This window comes from Oncorhynchus keta, chromosome 34 (assembly GCF_023373465.1).
Source record: "Oncorhynchus keta strain PuntledgeMale-10-30-2019 chromosome 34, Oket_V2, whole genome shotgun sequence".
Taxonomy (NCBI): Eukaryota; Metazoa; Chordata; class Actinopteri; order Salmoniformes; family Salmonidae; genus Oncorhynchus; species Oncorhynchus keta.
The window spans coordinates 69,208,388-69,226,302 of record NC_068454.1 but is presented as its reverse complement, the minus strand read 5'-3'; the positions used below and the strand labels follow the sequence as shown (position 1 = coordinate 69,226,302).

Here is a 17,915-nt window from a genome sequence, read left to right as displayed (position 1 = left end):
TTTGGCTGATCTTCATCAAGGATGCCAATAATTATTGACTTGACTGTATAATATTCAGCACTTCACTCACAGATATAATAAAATCCATAATTATTTATAGGCATTGGAGAGTCTATTCATTCAAAACATGCTATTACAAGGCAATTGATAGCTATTAGACACCAATTCACTCTAGAATTAGGCCAGGTTTAAACGATCTAAAGCTTTTTGGCTCTATATATTAAAGCAATTCTTTTTTGCCATTGTTGTTAGGGCATCGACCTTGTAGGAATAATGAATGTGGCAGGTGCTAGTTTTGTTCTCTCTACTGTAGCACACAGATGAATGTGGCAGGTGATAGTTTTGGTCTCTTTACTGTATGTATGTAACCCCAGAACCCTTGCTGTAGATAGCCAGGTTGGAGCTCAAGGACAGCCTTGCATCATTACCACCATGAGTTGGGATTGACATTTAACCTGTTAATTCACCACTGTGGTGAATGCGTGCAAGGTGGGAAGGTCACCCAGATTAGACTCGAATTAGATACATATGACCTTTATCTCTCTCAATTAAATGACATCCAAAAGGCTTTATTGGCATGGAGTCTAACTACATAGAATCATATTAAATCTGACAACGGAAATGAGATCTCGCCCTTGTGAGGTCTCAATGGGAAACTGTTTTGCTAGTTACCCTGACTATTTCTATGACAAATGCAAATCATAATTTATTCTTCTGCAGGTACCAGACTGATGGTGTTGTACCGCAACCTGGTGGATAATGTGAGCACTCTCTCTTGTACTGCGTCCTGCACTGCAGTAGGTGTCAGTATGTTCTTCTTCATCCTTTTGAAAAGTGTATTCTTTTTCATCCTTTTGAAAAGTATCTTCAACCTAGGGGAGAACCAACCCGGAAGTAACTCGTTTGTTTAGATTATTTGCCAGCTTGGTCTTGGCAACTCCAGGAGTTACGTTTTTGCTTGTTTTAGAAAGTGAAAGTGTAGCCTGATAGAGTAGTTCAACATAGCATCGTAACATGAATAAAACAGAGAGAGGAATCATGAGCTCATTGCTTGTTGTTGTGACTGTAACCTGTGTCCTCGTTAGCCGAGCAGAATGTCTCACTAGTACTACGCCAACGCCATTGAATTGTAAGATACTATTCCTACGTTTTTGGCTACGAAATGTATCAACAGCATGGTTCAGTGTTGTCATTGCTCGTTTAATTTATTTGTTTGTATTTTGTCACTTGTAAGGTCTCGATGGCTAGCTAGCTAACCATAACTGAAATGCGTCATCAGCTAACGTTAGCTTGCTAGGTTAGCAAAAATCATAAACTTTGAGTTGATGTGACATGCACAATTGTAGACAGTATGGCGACTTAGCCTAGTTTTAAGCATGGCACAGATTAGACTTACTGAATGCAAATAAGAACACACATGTCCTTTCATTTCAGCTTGCAAAACCTTCTCAACATGTGACTCATGCATTCAAAACCCAAAGGTAAGCAGAATATTATGTAACACTTCCTATTTGTAAAGCGTATACATTATAGCCTTGGCTACTAACTATAGCACTCAGGCTATGTTCAATAAAACAGTATATATATATATATATATTAGTTTATTTGTACCATTTTGTACAAGGGTCACATCATTGAAAGTAATGTCTGAATCCATTTGAGTTACTCTATAAATAAAGGCAGATAATTGATAGGGACCTCAACATACCATATTATCACGATACTTAGATGCCGATACGATATATATTGGTGATTCTCATTATTCCATATGTATTGCGATTCGATGTTCCAAACATATTTCTCACCATATGTCTGCTGCAGAGGGACAAGAGAGAGACATGAGAAAACAAGTTTTGATCAGTCATCTAAATAAAAGTGCTGTAAACAAATTGGCTACCAATTTAAAAAGATGGAGAACACTTTGAAGGAAAAATACTGGAGTTTTGCTGTAGGTTCAGCCAACTAGTTCAAAAGTAATATAGTGATATTGTAAAAACAATGCAATATGATATATCGTCAAAAATAATATCTTGATATGTAATTATCAATTCCCCACCCCCAATCACTAATATTAATACATTAAATTATGGACACAGTCAAGGACATGGGTGAAGGCTGGGAATAGGTGATCCTGCGCATATCAACTCTTTGAGAATTGAAGTATTAGGCTAATTTTTATTTTATTTGACCTTTATTTAACCAGGCAAGTCAGTTAAGAACACATTCTTATTTTCAATGACGGCCTGGGAACAGTGGGTTAACTGCCTGTTCAGGGGCAGAACGACAGATTTGTACCTTGTCAGCTCCGGGGTTTGAACTCGCAACCTTCCGGTTACTAGTCCAACGCTCTAACCACCCTGCCTTGTCTTTTCTCAGTGCCTGTGGTGCATGACCAACGACACCTGCACAGACTACCCAGTGAGCTACATTCTGCCTCCGCCTGCAGTGTGTAAACTGTCACAGGCACGATGGGGAGTGTGCTGGGGTGAGTGAAATGAAGTTTTACACGATGGGACCTCCCATTAGACGACCTGATGTGGGTGCAGGATTTAGTCCCACCCGAGGAAGAACACACCTGATTGTACTAATCAACTTATTGTTTTGTTCGATTTAGACATGGATTAGTGTAATCAAGTGTGTTAGTGCTTTGCTAAAACAAAAGCCTGCCCTGTACCCACATCAGCCCATGGCGGGCCACATGCTTTGTTGGGTGTCTGTTCAGGTCAATATAGCAACAGTCAGATTAATACATAATAGTACATCTGAACTACTGCTGACTGGATGTTATTTTTGTCACATTATTCAATGTAAACCCTAGACACTGCTGTGTGTGTAAAGCCCAGGAGGCAGGGCAGTTTCTGAGATACTGGAAAAGGGCAGGCTTGGCACTGACGATCATACCAAGCTCAAAGTCGCTTAGGTCACTTGTTTTTCCCATTGTAACATTCGAACAGTAACGGAATGCCTCTGTCTGCCTGCGTTATATAGTAAGACACTGCCACGTGACTCACTGTCTGTAGGAGCAATCCATTTTTGTGAACTGAGTGGTGTTCCTAATAAACTGGCTGCTGAGAAAGTATTCACATCCCTTGACTTTTCTACATTTGGTTGTGTTTGTTAAAGGCTGAGAGTTTGTCCCTGGCTTACACACAATACCCCATAATGTCAATGTGTAATTATAGTGTTTAACCTGTTTTTTGAATGACCACCTCATCTTGGTACCGCACACATGCAATTATCTGTATGGTCGAGCAGTGACTTTCAAACACAGATTCAACCACAAAAACCAGGGCGATTTTCCAATGCCTCACAAAGAAGGGCACCTATTGGTAGATGGGTCAAAATAAAATAAAAAGCAGACATTGAATATCCCTTTTGAACATGAAGTTATTAATTACACTTTCGGTGGCGTATCAACATACCCAGTCACTATAAAGAGACAGGAGTCCTTCCTAACTCAGTTGCCTGAGAGGTTGGAAACTGTTCAGTGACTTGAAAACAGTTAGGGTTTACTGGCTGTGATAGGGAAAGTGAGGATGGTTCAACAACATTGTACAGTAGTTACTCCACATACTGTCCTAATTGACGGAGTGAAAAGAAGGAAGTCTGTAACGAATAAAAAATATTCCAAAACAAGGCAACAAAGTAATAAGGCAAAGCAATTCACATTTTGCCCTGAATGCAAAGTGTTATGTTTGGGGCAAACCCAGTACAACACATTACTGGGTACCACTCCATATTTTCAAGCATAGTGGTGGCTGCATCATGTTATGGGTATGCTTGTAATCGTTAAGGCTGGGTCAGTGTTTCAGGATTTAAAAAAATAAACAGAATGGAGCTAAGCACAGACAAAATCCTAGAAGAAACCCTGTCTGTCTGTTTCCACCAGACACTAGGATATGAATTCACCTTTCAGCAAGACAATAACCTAAAACACACTGAGTGTAGAAAACATTAAGAACAACACCTTCCTAAAACATTAGGAACAACCCCCAGTTTCCCCTCAGAACAGCCTCAATTAGTCTGTGCATGGACTCTACAAGGTTTCGAAAGCGTTCCACAGGAATGCTGGACCATGTGGACTCAGATGCCTCCCACAGATGTCAAGTTGGCTGGATGTCCTTTGGCTGATGGACCACCACTCTTGATTCACACAGGAAACTGTTGAGCGTGAAAAAAAAACAAAAAAACAGCAGAGTTGCAATTCTTGACACAAACCGGTCGCCTGGCACCTACTAACCCCGTTCAAACACACTTAAGTCTTTTCTCCTGCCCTTTCTCCATCTGTATGGTGCACATACACAATCCATGTCTCCAATTGTCTCAAGGCTTAAAAGATATTCTTTAACCTGTCTCCTCCCCTTCATCTACACTGATTTGAAGTGGATTTAACAGGTCACATCAATAAGGGATCATAGATTTCACCCGGTCGGACTATGTATTCCTAATGTTTTATACACTCAGTGTACACTGGAGTTGCTTACCAAGACAACATTGAATGTTCCTGAGTGGCCCAGTTACAGCTTTCACTTAAATCGGCTTAAATGTTATGGCAAGACTTAAATGGCTGTCTTAGCAATGATCAACAACCAACTTAACAGAGCTTGAATCATTTTTTTAAAAGAATAATGTGCAAATATTGTACAATCCAGGTGTGCAGTATGGAAACATGATTAAAGTGACCAGTGTTAATTGACTATGTACATAAGGCAGCAGTCTGTAAGGTGCAGGGTAGAGTACTTAGTTGTAGCTGGCAAGTAACAGTGACTAAGGTTCAGGGTAGGTTACTGGGCGGAGGCTGGCTAGTGGTGACTATTTGACAGTCTGATGGCCTGGAGATGGAAGATGTTTTTCATTCTCTCGATCCCAGCTTTGATGCACCTGTATTGTCTCCGCCTTCTAGATGGTAGCGGGGTGACCAGGCTGTGGCTCATTCAGGCCTAGTAGATGTCAGTCAGCCAGCCTGCCCCCTCTGGCTGTTCTGTGTTGATTAGAGCCACCCCACTGACTGATCCACACAAACACACACACACACTGTGGCTGCCTGCTGGAGCTGCCTGCTGGGGTTCTGATCATAGGCCTCTGGGCCACAGATGACAACAGCATGGGGTGTCTGGCTGGTTTCTGAGCATGAGGTTAGATTCCAGGGCCAGATACTAAGGAATAACATACATTCCACAGTGTTATGATCATTTTCATAATAAAAGAAGAGATCTATCATTTTGTTTTGGAAAAAAATCTCCCTGCCACAAATATTGCCATAATTAATTGACAATGCAATGTTTTATGACTTGAGAATCTGGAAACAACCATTTTTGTCCAAACTAGTTACTAATCAGTTTAAAAAGCATTCTGAACTTGTGACTCATGCATTCAAAACCTAACGGTATGAAGAATATTATGCTACAATTCTTGACCAACATTTCTTTTGTCCAAACCAAATCGAACAAGTATAAAAATCTTGGTATAAAATCCCACGTGTAATTTGAAAAACACACCAGCAGGTGGCAGTATTGTTTAACAAAGGTGCATTGTTGAATTTGTAGTCTGAGTGCCAAAACTGAGCCTTTCGTATCGCTCAATCACAGGCTGGTACTGCTCAGGCTTATTAAATAATACTGCATATCTGACTTTCTCAACTAATCAGCATCAGTGCAGTCTGTGCACCCCTCATTTGGATCGGTTTGATTCCTCATGGGTTTATTAGTCATATACCTACATATTGATAGAATAAATGCATAATCACATTAATAATGAAATGTTCTCTTCATCCTTGATAAAGGATAGTGTGTTGTGAAATTCACTTAAAATTAAAATAACTTTGAAGCATGTTATTTGTTCAGATCTTGACCCTAGACCTTTTCTCTCTGTTCCAGTGAACTTCGAGGCCCTGATCATCGCCATGGCAGTGTTAGGCGGGACCATTATCATCAGCATCACAGTCTGTTGCTGCTGCTGCTGTTGCTGCAAGAAACGTCAATCAGGGTAAGACACGAAGTGATGTCACCAAATTGCCCTGTCTAGTCTAATGTTAAGGCAAACTTGCAAAGAATGGCAAGGGCTTTATCAGTCGGTCTTGTTCATAATCCTAGGAAAACCTCCACACTAACCATGTCTTTCAATACCTCAGACTCCTCATAAATGTGCTGATATTCCGCATATCTTTTGTGTTACATCCAACATCAGATTATTCTAAATGCAAATCTCTATTAACATACACAGTCCATGTACAGTGGTTACACCCTTTTATTAAAACAGGTAGGTGCCGTGCTGGATGCTGATCCTGCCCTGCTTGTTATGCAACGCTAGGAGGAAGGAAGAAGAAACTGTCACTACAAAGTGGAATGTTTTGAAACAGCATGTCAATCAAATGCTTGCTGGCCTGACACCCTGATTGGCAGCCATTTAAATGCAGCCGCTCTGTGCATCTCAATCATCTATCCTAACTAAACATGAAGACCGTGAAGATAAAACAACATGTCTGTCCGAAATGAAATTCCACACAGTTCATATTTCTCACCTCCCAATCATTGGTATGCCTCTGCATATATTGGCATAATGATTTGTTCCATTTTAAGATTACATCCAATTAACAAAGATGACACCTCTCTCGTTTCCCCAGCAGAACCTCTCACCTGTCAGAACCTTTCCCCTTTCCAAGCTTACACAACAGCAGCCTCACGTTTTGCGTTAAACACAAGCAGCAGAATGACAGGATACAGGATTACTTCTTGTTGGCAGCATCTATGCAAAGTGAAGAGCAACAGCCGTTCTATACAACAGAACTTGCAGTGTTATTGTTGACCAGGAATACTACGTCTCATTTCCACTTGGAGACAGAGTATATCATATACTGTACACGGACAGTCTGTGCTAGTGTGTGTCTGTCTGTAAACCGTGATGTTTCAAGGTGATTGTAACGCTGCCTGTGTCTCTGTCTCATCAGGCCAGACAGAGATGAGGAGAGGTTTGCCAGGAGGAGAGAGGAGATCAGACAGCGTGCTGATGAACGGTAAGGATTCATTAGTTATCACACCCTCTGCTTCACACTGGCTTTCAAACCACTACTAAAAGATGCCCCATTTTATCAACACAATCATTTGTGTGTTAGTTGCTTAGATTTTTGGGGAGGTGCTTGTATCTGTTTCAATTATCGAAACCACTTCCCACAGCTACCTAGTCAGATTCAGAGTTTTCTACTCTGTTGATGGTGATCATCTATGGAGACGTTCTCTGTCAGGGTTGGGGATTTGAACAGTTGGTGAGCTGTGCCTGCGGCTCTTCAAGCAGCACCGTCCCCAGGAGAAATACTGTGTGTGTGTGTCTATCCCCAAACACCAACCGAGAGGATTGTAATCACTGATTCCAGCTCTTCGTCGTCAGCAGCTGCACTTTGATAAGTGTGTGTTGAATAGAGAACGTGCTACTACATAGTGTAGTGGTAGAAATGGGGTGCTGAGCCACTCTTCCTCCTACACTGAATCACTCCCTTTACATAAATGTTTCAGCCTTTCTTTACATTTCTTCCCGCCTGTCATCCACCGAGCTTGATGTGTTGTTTAACGTAGTGAGCAGTCAGTCATGCAGAAAGACAGTCGGTACAGTAAGTTTATCATGTCATGTGCTGCGTGGTGTACTGGGGAGTCTTGGCTCACTGTGTTTCTGAATTAAACCAACCTCTGTGAACCTTTCTTCTATCAAGCCAGGGAATGTAGAGTATATTCACTCAGTCAGTTCCTGGTGTGGATAGTCTGTGTTAGTGTACTGACCTACATAGACAGTGTTGGTGTTCTGATGGGAACAGAGGACCCAGGCCTGTTTTCGGCACCATGGGAGAGGAGGGAACCTCTAGAGAGTTTACAGCACATCCCCAGAGTCTGCAGATGGAGAGGTTAGGGCACAGCTAAGAGCTCTGGGCCCTCTGTCATCTGAGGTACAGATGGGGAACATTCTACAGAACAACTAAACAGACATAAGTTACCACATCCCCACCATCTAGACTCCACCGACTTTTACTGTATCTCTATGTTGGGGAATGTCCCATTGAAATACACAGGGTTTAGGTTATCAAACCAAGGGGTTTTGGGAGGTCTAAGACGGCGTTAGAGAGCGAGTTTAGAAAGACAGAGTGCACTTGAGTCTTTGAGATTGTATTCATCCCTTTCGCTCTTTTTCATTTTCTACCGGTCGCTCACTTGTTGCCTTCGTGCATGGTTATGTGGGAGTCAGTCAGCTGAGCGGGAGAGAGGTGGGGGAGACAGATGGTGGTCAGGACAGCCTCTGCTCCTCTCTGCCTCTCAGCCTGCCTGCCTCCACTGGTTGCTGCTCCCCAGATCACTACCTGGCATTAAAGAGCCCAGACTGATTTACAATGTATTTCTTTGTGTGGGACTGCCACTGGGGACCCAGTGAATTTACGTCCCTGGAGGGGCCAACAAAACAATCACAACCACCACCCCTCCCCGCCTCCTTTGTGTCCCCCATAAAGTTAGAGCGATGGCTGGATGGCAGGCTCCTCAGCCTGCCCTGTGCTCGTATTTCACCTACTGCTGGCCATGTCAGTGTAAAACACAGCATCTTGTTGTTTACGAGCCTCTATCAGGGGCCGTGAGGAGCTAAACAATGACACTAAAGCCGCCTTAAATAATGTCAGATGTCTAAAGGCTTAATGCTGACACTTTAAGGCATGGCAGCTTCGTTCAGCAAGATGGAGGGTGGAGGCAACGTTTTATTGGTAGAGGATAGATATAGATGCCACTTTAAGGCATAGCAGCTTCGTTCAACAAGATGGAGGGTGGAGGCAACGTTTTATTGGTAGAGGACAGATATAGATGCCACTTTAAGGCATAGCAGCTTCGTTCAACAAGATGGAGGGTGGAGGCAACGTTTTATTGGTAGAGGACAGATATAGATGCCACTTTAAGGCATAGCAGCTTCGTTCCACAAGATGGAGGGTGGAGGCAACTTTTGTTGGTAGAGAACAGATATAGATGCCACTTTAAGGCATAGCAGCTTCGTTCAACAAGATGGAGGGTGGAGGCAATGTTTTATTGGTAGAGGACAGATATAGATGCCACTTTAAGGCATGGCAGCTTCGTTCAACAAGATGGAGGGTGGAGGCAACGTTTTATTGGTAGAGGACAGATATAGATGCCACTTTAAGGCATGGCAGCTTCGTTCAGCAAGCTGGAGGGTGGAGGCAACGTTTTATTGGTAGAGGACAGATATAGATGCCACTTTAAGGCATGGCAGCTTCGTTCAGCAAGCTGGAGGGTGGAGGCAACGTTTTATTGGTAGAGGACAGATATAGATGCCACTTTAAGGCATGGCAGCTTCGTTCAACAAGATGGAGGGTGGAGGCAACGTTTTATTGGTAGAGGACAGATATAGATGCCACTTTAAGGCATAGCAGCTTCGTTCAGCAAGCTGGAGGGTGGAGGCAACGTTTTATTGGTAGAGGACAGATATAGATGCCACTTTAAGGCATAGCAGCTTCGTTCAGCAAGCTGGAGGGTGGAGGCAACTTTTGGTTTGTAGAGGACAGATATAGATGCCACTTTAAGGCATAGCAGCTTCGTTCAACAAGATGGAGGGTGGAGGCAACTTTTGGTTTGTAGAGGACAGATATAGATGCCACTTTAAGGCATAGCAGCTTCGTTCAACAAGATGGAGGGTGGAGGCAACTTTTGGTTTGTAGAGGACAGATATAGATGCCACTTTAAGGCATAGCAGCTTCGTTCAACAAGATGGAGGGTGGAGGCAACGTTTTATTGGTAGAGGACAGATATAGATGCCACTTTAAGGCATTTGTTCAGCAAGGGAGGGTGGAGGCAACTTTTTGGTTTGTAGAGGACAGATATAGATGCCACTTTAAGGCATAGCAGCTTCGTTCAACAAGATGGAGGGTGGAGGCAACGTTTTGTTGGTAGAGGACAGATATAGATGCCACTTTAAGGCATGGCAGCTTCGTTCAACAAGATGGAGGGTGGAGGCAACGTTTTATTGGTAGAGGACAGATATAGATGCCACTTTAAGGCATGGCAGCTTCGTTCAACAAGATGGAGGGTGGAGGCAACGTTTTGAGGGTAGAGGACAGATATAGATGCCACTTTAAGGCATGGCAGCTTTGTTCAACAAGATGGAGGGTGGAGGCAACGTTTTATTGGTAGAGGACAGATATAGATGCCACTTTAAGGCATGGCAGCTTTGTTCAACAAGATGGAGGGTGGAGGCAACTTTTTATTTGTAGAGGACAGATATAGATGCCACTTTAAGGCATGGCAGCTTTTCAACAAGATGGAGGGTGGAGGCAACTTTTTGTTGGTAGAGGACTATAGATGCCACTTTAAGGCATAGCAGCTCCATCGTTCAGCAGCGGGAGGGTGGAGGCAACTTTTGGTTTGTAGAGTATTTGCCAGCATGGCAGCTTCGTTCAACAAGATGGAGGTCAGATATAGATGCCACTTTAAGGCATGAAACAAGATGGAGGTGGAGGCAACGTTTTATTGGTAGAGGACAGATATGATGCCACTTTAAGGCATGGCAGCTTTGTTCAACAAGATGGAGGGTGGAGGCAACTTTTTATTGGTAGAGGACAGATATAGATGCCACTTTAAGGCATGGCAGCTAACAAGATGGAGGGTGGAGGCAACTTTTTATTGGTAGAGGACAGATATAGATGCCACTTTAAGGCATGGCAGCTTTGTTCAACAAGATGGAGGGTGGAGGCACTTTTGTTTACAGGACAATAATGCCAATTTAAGGCATATTAAAAGATGGAGGGTGATTTTTGTTGGCAGTAGGCCACTTTAAGTATGGCAATAGTCATGGAACACCTTTATCTGGTAGAGGACAGATATAGATGCCACTTTAAGGCATACAGCTTTGTTCAACAAGATGGAAGTGGAGCAACTTTTGGTTTGTAGAGGACAGATATAGATGCCACTTTAAGGCATTTCGTTCAACAAGATGGAGGTCTGGAGGCAACTTTTTGTTGGTAGAGGACAGATAATTCAGCAAGCGGGAGGGTGGAATTTTTTTGTAGGGACAGATATGATAAACAGCAGCTTAATCAACAAGATGGAGTTCCAGGAAACGGTTTGTTGGTAGAACAGATATGATCTTTAAGCATGGCATGTTCAACAAGATGGAGGGTGGAGGCCGTTTTGTTGGTAGAGGACAGATATAGATGCCACTTTAAGGCATGGCCCTTCATGGAGGGTGGAGGAAACGTTTTATTGGTAGAGGACAGATATAGATGTTTGGACAAATTGAACAAGATGGAGGGTGGAGGAAGCGTTTTGTTGGTAGAGGACAGATATATAGATGCCACTTTAAGGCATGGCAGCTAGTCTTCGTCAGCAAGCTGGAGGGTGGAGGCAACTTTTGGTTTGTAGAGGACAGATATAGATGCCACTTTTGTTATTGATTGCTTTTGACAACCATATTTGATATCTCCAGCATTCCATTAGTTGACTTTTGTTTTGCAGCTTGGGCAAAGGTCTTCCATCTGCATTTATCAAATGTCACTGGTGAGAAAGCTGAGGTGCTAAAAGCAGCAGTGTGATCTGTGTTTAGCCATGACTGAAGTTTACATGCACAATAATTATTAAAGTGATTATGGGTAAGTATGGCAATAGTCATCACCTTCTGCTTAGCAATCAGACTATGTCAGCGTTTAAACACAAATCTCTGGAATTATTAGGGCATGTAAACAGCTTAATCCGTGTTCCATCGGTGTAATTGATCTGCACATGTGCCAGCACCGGAAGCACAAGCCTCCCTCTTATGCACGAGTGACGTGAGTTTGGACAAATTGAACGTATGCTTTTTACATATAAACTTTATATGTCCTCGGAATCAAATAGTCTTCGGAAAAAATAACATGGTCGCTGTGTTAGAATTTGATTTTGTTTGGCGATTTTCTGCATTTATCAAATGTCTCGTTCAGATGTGTCCATGTAAGGATTGTTTGGGAAATCGTTCTTCTTGCAAGACATGAACGTTTAAAACAAACTATTATATTAATCTGACTATCTTCAATAACCGTATGATTGTGTGCATGTAACTGCTCACTGACTGAAGACTTTATTCAAATCTCTTCATTACCCAGAAGTACTGACTGAAAAGACTTTATAAATCCTTCATTACCCAGAAGTACTGACTGAGAAGACTTTATAAATCCTACATTACCCAGAAGTACTGACTGAGAAGACTTTATAAATCCTACATTACCCAGAAGTACTGACTGAGAAGACTTTATAAATCCTTCATTACCCAGAAGTACTGACTGAGAAGACTTTATAAATCCTACATTACCCAGAAGTACTGACTGAGAAGACTTTATAAATCCTTCATTTCCTAATGTTCATTATCCTGCGCTGTGTTCTTCTGTTAGCGGTTTATTACATGTTCCAGTGTTGCTGATTGTCATGTTACTGTTAGAACATGACTAGCGTTGTCCTCTACTCTGACAGGAAGGTGGAGAGGAAGGTGAGGCATGATGACATCCGCAAGAAGTATGGTACGTATCTCCCTCGCTACATGTATAGAAGTTAAATATCATTATTTTAGCTATTTTTTTTAGGATCCACATTAACTGTTGCCATAGCATCAGCTACTCTTCCTGGGGTCCACACAAAACATGAAACGTGATACAGAACAGCTCAAGGACAGAACTACATAAATGTATACAATGCTATGTATCAACTTTTTACGAGCAACTTATCGTGAATCTCATATGAACCAAGGACTCCCTCTAACCTCTTATGCAATTAGACCCAAGATACACCTCCTCATATAACCTGACCCAATGACCTTGCTCTTCTTCACCTGATATGAAAGTCTTCTGAGACTGTACATTTACAAGCCTCTTACTGTTCTGTGACCTGATGTGCTTAACTTGGGCGTAATGGGATGAGCATTCAGCGTTCATTGTCCTCGATCCATAGGGCCGTCCATTTCCATATTTTCTAGGGTGTTGCTTATTGAATTTCCATCCTCGGTCACGTTAATGCATTATTCAGCGTAGTGAACGTGTCCCAAAGCAAGCCAACGCAGCCCACATATTGGTTACTCTACCTCAAGTCTCTCGAAATCAATTCTAACACGATGCGTCACACTTTGGATGTCAGATACTGGGCATCTCATTACCGTCTGCATGTTAGTACAGGTCAGCACAACACACACAGATCCCCATGTTGAAACATTGATACAGAAACACAGGCCAACTCGGTCTCAGGTCATATCTTGATTCTGAATACTGTAACAACCCGTAAGGCTTGGTTAGCTGATTTATTCAGTATGCCAGACAGTGTAGGAGAGAGGGGGGAGCAGAGAGGTGAGGTGACTAGGAATGAACAGCAGTCTGTAGGGCAGAGGGCTCCCTGGGGTGAATAGGAATGATGGGACATATGAGCACTGCAGTCAGTCCCAAGGTTGACTGAAATGCGGGTGCGATTCCTGGACTTCCTGCTTATTCCCTTCTTATTCCAGGAATTATCCAACGGGGTTTTTTTGGAAAACATAGAAATTTTGAGAAAGTCACTGGCATTTTTCAGTCTATAGGAATTATGGGAGTTATGAGACAAGCCGGGTAGAGTGTCCCTGGGGTCTGATACTGTGACCTCTGCTCTATGCTAGGCCTCTGACCCTGGGACTGGAGGGAGGGGGTTGTATGAAGACATCTGCTTCTGGTTAAGTGTGAGAGGGGGGTAGCACAACTCTAAAGCCCTCTGAAAAGTGACTAGAGAGCACATAGAAAGACAGGAACCCCCATTGCTCCATATTCCCAGTGAATATTTCTGTTATTGACGCGTTGTCAAGTTTGAGATCTTTCCGTACATTGCCTTCACGTTCTCGAGGTGTGTGTATGTGTTAACATGGTTCTGTACTATTGGTTGCAGTTCCACATCAATTGTGATTTTCTTTATGGACAATATGACAGAGTGATGGATGGTGGTCTCCTTCACATGCCTCCTGCTTACTGAAGTCTATGTACATTAGGGACTGCTTGGCATTTGTCTGCTACTCAAACGAGGTGTGTGTGTGTGTGTGTGTGTGTGTGTGTGTGTGTGTGTGTGTGTGTGTGTGTGTGTGTGTGTGTGTGTGTGTGTGTGTGTGTGTGTGTGTGTGTGTGTGTGTGTGTGTGTGTGTGTGTGTGTGTGTGTGTGCGCGCGCGAGTAGGTTCTGCTTAATGTCTGAGTTAAGTCAACTCAACGTCTGTTGCAATTCAGGAGGACCAGACTCACAAAGTGTAAATCTCTACCTGTGTGTGCCTTTTCACTCAGTCAATTCTCAGAGATTAAACAACACCTAGTGACCTGCACCACATTCCCATCTCAGCAGCCTCTGTACAACCCTTTAGCAGCTTCTATACAACCCTTTGGCAGCCTCTGTACAACCCTTTAGCAGCCTCTGTACAACCCTTTGGCAGCCTCTGTACAACCCTTTAGCAGCCTCTGTACAACCCTTTGGCAGCCTCTGTACAACCCTTTAGCAGCCTCTGTACAACCCTTTAGCAGCCTCTGTACAACCCTTTGGCAGCCTCTGTACAACCCTTTAGCAGCCTCTGTACAACCCTTTGGCAGCCTCTGTACAACCCTTTGGCAGCCTCTGTACAACTCTTTGGCCGCCTCTGGACAACCCTTTGGCAGCCTCTGGACAACCCTTTGGCAGCCTCTGGACAACCCTTTGGCAGCCTCTGGACAACCCTTTGGCAGCCTCTGGACAACCCTTTGGCAGCCTCTGGACAACCCCTAGACAATGTAGCTATATAGAATACTACAATGGACATGAACCTTCTTATGATGGGATACATTTTTGCCGTTTTGTCAGGGAGTTGGTCAATCATGGTTTGCCAGTGCTGTGATAAGATAATGTGTAAAATAATGAATTTGAATAATTTATCTGCACTGTATGGTTGTTTGTTAGCTAGCCAGGCCGTTTTAGAGGAATGATTCCATTAGTGTTTTAACTTAACTACCAATTTGCCAACATTCCATTCGAACAATGCAGTCAATCCACATCATACACTGGCTGATATCAGTTGATGATAGGTCTTAGACAAGTTGTAAATGCAACCAGTACTGATTGTATCATTAGGGCTCCCGAGTGGCGCAGCGGTCTAAGGCACCGCATCACTACAGTCCCTGGTTCGAATCCAGGCTCTATCACATCCGGCCGTGATTGGGAGTCCCATATGGCAGCGCACAATTGGCCCAGCGTCGTCCAGGTTTGGGTGTAGGCCGTCAATGTAAATAAGAATTTGTTCTTAACTGACTTGCCTAGTTAAATTAAAAAATACAAATATCATATTCCAAGATAACAAAACATTTGACATTTGTGGTCTGTTTGTTAATATTTTAGAGGCTATTTAAACATAACATTTGTATAAACCCCATTACAAACTGTATTTATAATTCTGACAGTATTTTAGGTAGACAATTTTATTACACAATTTCCGATATCACATCCCATACTTTTTTCCTGCATATGTGAAGTCAGGATGATGCCTCTACTGCCATTCATTCCAATTAGACTCGTTTGGATTTTTCCCTAGCCAATATGGTTGCCATTTTGACCACATTCTGGAACTTTGAGGGTTAATGACTCTAGTAATTTAATAGGATCTCTATGCTCCAGCCAGCCTCTGTACAACCCCTACACAGCCCAGTCATAAACCAACAGCTTCTAATCACTGTTTTTCAATGTTCCCCATCTTTCCTTTTTATTTCTCTCTCTCTCTCTTTGTTTTTACAGGTCTTGTCCCTGACTCTGACCACCCATACAGCAAGTTTGAAAATGAGTAAACCAGAAACCTGTGTGAGAGTGAAGAGAAGTTGTTCAGATGGCTCTACTCTGCTCTATCCTTCTTTGGACTGACTATCATCCTGTCCTGCTGACTGTTTTATCTTAGAGAGCAGAGACACCCTATTCTGAGAGACACACAAACACCTATCTATCAGACCAGTCTATCATCATGACTCTTTGCCTATAATTATTAAATGCAGTTTTTATTCATTCATTTTAGGTTTTGAATGAAAATGATTTACAGTTTGAGAAAATGTTATGTTTGTCACACAATTAAGAAGTTTGAGGAAATCTGTAATATTTAGTTTGCTGTTGGAGACATGGCACTGAGTGGAGCTTCTTAACTTTCTGCACATTCTTTGTATTTTTGTGAAATCTGATTTAAAGAGCCTTTGTTTTAAATTACTGTAATATCTGTGAGTTCGTTTGCGCTTTGTATATATTTCATAAACCAAGAACATAATCTATGCTCAATCTGATACATGTCCTAATAAAATGTTTCTTTCAACGTAAAATGTAATATTGTTGCGACTTAACAACAAGCCTAAGATCACCATGCGCAATGCCAAGTGTCGTCTGGAGTGGTGTAAAGCTCACCGCCATTGGTCTCTAAAGCAGTGAAAACGCATTCTCTGGAGTGATGAATCACTCACCATCTGGCAGTCTGACAGATGAATCTGGGTTTGGGGGATGCCAGGAGCATGCTATCTACCTGAATGCTTAGTGACACCTTTGGTGGAGGAGGAATAATGGTCTGGGACTGTTTTTCATTGTTCATTCTAGGCCCCTTGGTTTCAGTGAAGGGAAATCTTAATGCTACAGCATACAATGACATTCAAGACGATTCTGTGGTTCCAACTTTGTGGCAACAGTTTGGGGGGGAAGGCCCTTTCCTGTTTCAGCATGATTAATGCCCTTGTGCACAAAGCGAGGACCATACAGGTTCATCAAGATTGGTGTGGAAGAACTTGATTGGCTTGCACCAAGCCCATCAAACACATTTGGGGGGAATTGGAATGCTGACTGCGAGCCAGGCCTAATCGCCCAACATCAGCGCCCAACCTCACAAATGCTCTTGTGGCTGAATGAAAGCAAGTCCCCGCAGAAATGTTCCAACATCTAGTGGAAAGCCTTCCCAGCAGCAACTCTGTATTAATGCCCATGATTTTGGAATTAGATGTTTGACACCCAGGTGTCCCAGCCTCTCCACCCCTTCTTATTCATAACCACACCCCAGTCTACCAGATGTCTGGATGGGGTTGCCAATTTACTGCCCTGTATAGCCATTCGACATCTTAATGGCAGCGCTGCTATAGAAAGTTTGGTCATTAAAGGGATACTTCAGGATTTAGGCAATGATGCCCTATATCTACTTCCACTGAGTCAGATGAACTCGTAGATACCATTTATATGTCTGTCCGGTATGAAGGATGTTGGAGGTAGTTTCACTAGCAGATACCCATAGACTTCCAGTCATTGCGCTAATGCTACAATGAACAAAGATAAAAACTTCACATGTAAGTGTTGGTCTCATGTTTCATGAGCTGAAATAAAAGATCCCAGAAATGTTCCATATGCACAAAAAGCTTATTTCTCTTTGTGCACAAATTTAGGCAGGTATAAGCTATACACAGTGATCAAATTTGCATTTTATCGATGGCAATTTGAATGCAGAGATACCGTGATGAGATTCTGAGGCCCATTGTCGTGCCATTCATTGCCACCTTAACCTCTTGTTTCAGAATGGTAATGCACGGCCCCAAGTTGCAAGGATCCATACACAATTCCTTGAAGCTGAAAATGTTCTCGTTCTTCCATGACCTGCATACTCACGAGACATGTCACCGATTGTGCATGTTTGGGATGCTCTGAATCGAGGTGTAAGACGGTGTGTTCCAGTATCCAGCAACTTTGCACAGCCATTCAAGAGGATTGGGAGAACATTCCACAGGCCACAATCAACAGCCTGATCAACTCTATGCGAAGCAGCTGTGTCTTGCTGCAAGAGGTAAGTGGTTGTCACACCAGATACTGACTGCTTTTCTGATCTATTGCCTTAACCTTAAAAATAATTGGTATCTGTGACCAGATGCATATCTGTATTC

The 17,915-nt window shown here is 42.7% G+C and overlaps 1 protein-coding gene across 1 annotated transcript; it reads left to right on the top strand.

Moving 5' to 3' along the window:
- Positions 1–838: 838 nt before the first annotated feature.
- On the top strand, positions 839–16,325 carry LOC118367755 (pituitary tumor-transforming gene 1 protein-interacting protein-like). The gene is made up of 7 exons (XM_035751386.2): positions 839–1,129; positions 1,435–1,481; positions 2,377–2,485; positions 5,877–5,985; positions 6,947–7,012; positions 12,477–12,523; positions 15,760–16,325. Exons 1-7 carry the CDS (start codon positions 1,015–1,017, stop codon positions 15,807–15,809), a joined length of 543 nt encoding a protein of 180 aa, XP_035607279.1. The 5' UTR covers positions 839–1,014; the 3' UTR covers positions 15,810–16,325.
- Positions 16,326–17,915: the final 1,590 nt, after the last annotated feature.

Excerpts from the sequence above, each read along its gene's own strand:
- LOC118367755 (XM_035751386.2), top strand. The coding sequence starts at position 1,015 with ATGAATAAAACAGAGAGAGGAATCATGAGCTCATTGCTTGTTGTTGTG. Across the intron at positions 1,482-2,376 it reads CATGCATTCAAAACCCAAAG|TGCCTGTGGTGCATGACCAA; the intron begins GTAAGCAGAATA and ends GTCTTTTCTCAG. Across the intron at positions 5,986-6,946 it reads TGCAAGAAACGTCAATCAGG|GCCAGACAGAGATGAGGAGA; the intron begins GTAAGACACGAA and ends CTGTCTCATCAG.